The sequence below is a fragment of the Sinocyclocheilus anshuiensis genome, unplaced genomic scaffold (genome assembly GCF_001515605.1).
Source record: "Sinocyclocheilus anshuiensis isolate Anshui unplaced genomic scaffold, SAMN03320099.WGS_v1.1 scaffold189, whole genome shotgun sequence".
Taxonomy (NCBI): Eukaryota; Metazoa; Chordata; class Actinopteri; order Cypriniformes; family Cyprinidae; genus Sinocyclocheilus; species Sinocyclocheilus anshuiensis.
The window spans coordinates 130,060-132,441 of NW_015540861.1; the positions used below are offsets into that span (position 1 = coordinate 130,060).

The following is a 2,382-nucleotide window of genomic DNA, read 5'->3' on the forward strand; positions in this document are numbered from 1 at the left end:
TATGTATATATCGTTATTTACATTTTTATTTATTATAACCATATGATCCATTTTGATCCATATGATCCCTTTTCCCAGTTCATTTCGAAGCTGTATTTTATAAGCAATTTTAGTACCACGTCTGTTAACCTAGACAATCAAATGATTAATCAGTGGTCTCTCATTGACAACTTTAGAAAAAATGAATAAAACAAGATAAATGTTTGACTAGCCTGCCTTCCACATTTTACAAAAAAAATAAAATTATGTATGTGTGTATACACACACACACACACACACACACTAGAAAACGTCCTTAAGGTTTTACTGAGGTAACTCCGTCATATTGCAAAATAGTCTTAAAACTGTAGTGTAGATTTCGTTCTTGGTGAATTTGCGCTCGCTTCGAATAATACAGACTAAAACATTTAACTCAAAAACAGCAGTCTTGATTAAGTCTGGTCTTTGACATGCAATATGCCTCTGGTAACTTATTTAATTCATGAATATGTTTTCAAAGACATCCGATAAAGACACATCAAATAAACATATTCAGAGTGCATATTAAATTAAATCAAATCCGTCACCCTGACGTATAACATAAAGAGGAGCAGCAGCTTGATTCAGTCTCTGACATCCTTGCCTGGGCAATCAAAGTTTTAATTTAGCAAACGAACAACATACATTTTACGTGTTTATTTTTGTTTTATCAAAGTGCATTTTGAGTCAACTTTTTGTCCGATGCAGGTCCGTATTGTAAACGGGCTAATCGTCGTACGCAACCTGTAGGTCTGTCAATGTCTTCATCGTTCCCGGTCCGGTCACCATCACTCACGCGCAGCACTCTATGGAGACACACTGCGCGCTCTTTCCGATTTGGATTCAAGTCCACTGACCAGGCGCTGGATGCTCTGTAACTCGGTGCTGGAATCTTTCTCGGCGCAGGTTTTTGGTGAGAGTGATACTGAACCAGACGAGCGGCTGGTGACCTCAGAGTCCAGAGCAGCTGAAGTGGGACTCGTGGTCATCCCGTCTCCCTTCAGATCGAAGGCACTGCTCGCCATGGGTGGGACAGCCGTTGTAAGCAAAGTGCTGTCGGGAACGCTCGGTAAAGAGTAAGGGCTGTACCTTAACCGGGGCCGCACCGCGTTTAGAAACGGATGACGATGGACCGATGAAGAGGCGGCGGATGAAGCAGCTGCAGCGGCGGCCATATATGTGTAAGGAGTCTCTGACATCCTTGCCTGGGCAATCAAAGTTACTGTTTTAATTTAGCAAATGAACAACATACATTTTACGTGTTTATTTTTGTTTTATCAAAGTGCATTTTGAGTCAACTTTTTGTCCGATGCAGGTCCGTATTGTAAACGGGCTAATCGTCGTACGCAACCTGTAGGTCTGTCAATGTCTTCATCGTTCCCGGTCCGGTCACCATCACTCACGCGCAGCACTCTATGGAGACACACTGCGCGCTCTTTCCGATTTGGATTCAAGTCCACTGACCAGGCGCTGGATGCTCTGTAACTCGGTGCTGGAATCTTTCTCGGCGCAGGTTTTTGGTGAGAGTGATACTGAACCAGACGAGCGGCTGGTGACCTCAGAGTCCAGAGCAGCTGAAGTGGGACTCGTGGTCATCCCGTCTCCCTTCAGATCGAAGGCACTGCTCGCCATGGGTGGGACAGCCGTTGTAAGCAAAGTGCTGTCGGGAACGCTCGGTAAAGAGTAAGGGCTGTACCTTAACCGGGGCCGCACCGCGTTTAGAAACGGATGACGATGGACCGATGAAGAGGCGGCGGATGAAGCAGCTGCAGCGGCGGCCATATATGTGTAAGGATACGGGAAGAGACATCCAAAAGGAGACAGAGCCAGACCCTACAGACAGACAGACAGACAGCAAGATTTTTAACAAAATGAACAACTGGAATATTTTGTGTTGTGATCATTCACATTGTCCTCATTGTGCAATATGTGTGATGTAAACTGACTTTAAGATCAACACATGGATTCATATGTCAATGGCGACCAATAGGGGAATATATAAAATGCTGTAGTTTTTTTATTATCAACACCAGAGGTAATAATTTGTGATGAAAATAAAATAAAAATATGTATGTTTTATCCTGCTTTTCAGTTTCCTTGTACCTAATTTATATTCACTTTTTCCTTGATACACACACATACACATGCATGTTTTTTCCCTGATGTTGTGGCCTGTAGTAGGCTATGTATACTGTAAAATATGATAACGTGCAATTGTTAGCTTAAAGATCTATTTCTATCTGATTTAACCCACAAAATTAGCTTTGTTGGTATACATTGTGTATTTAGATTGATTCATTCACTGCAAACATTATTCAGTAATTTGAACGTTACTATTTTAAGTTAACATTTTTTTTGCAGTAG

At 42.0% G+C, this 2,382-nt stretch overlaps 1 protein-coding gene across 2 annotated transcripts in view; it reads right to left on the bottom strand.

Moving 5' to 3' along the window:
• Window positions 1–241: 241 nt before the first annotated feature.
• Window positions 242–2,382, bottom strand: part of tbx3a (T-box transcription factor 3a) — a 7,884-nt gene continuing 5,743 nt past the window's right edge. Inside the window, exons 7-8 of one of the 2 annotated variants that reach the window (XM_016485529.1) lie at window positions 1,805–1,851; window positions 242–1,197 (exon numbers count right to left, since the gene is read on the bottom strand). In XM_016485529.1, coding sequence (XP_016341015.1) covers window positions 825–1,197; window positions 1,805–1,851 — 420 coding nt within the window. In that variant the 3' untranslated portion in view covers window positions 242–824. Of the gene's footprint in view, window positions 1,198–1,231; window positions 1,852–2,382 lie in introns of those variants that run through there. The other variant, XM_016485528.1, reaches the window with a different exon arrangement.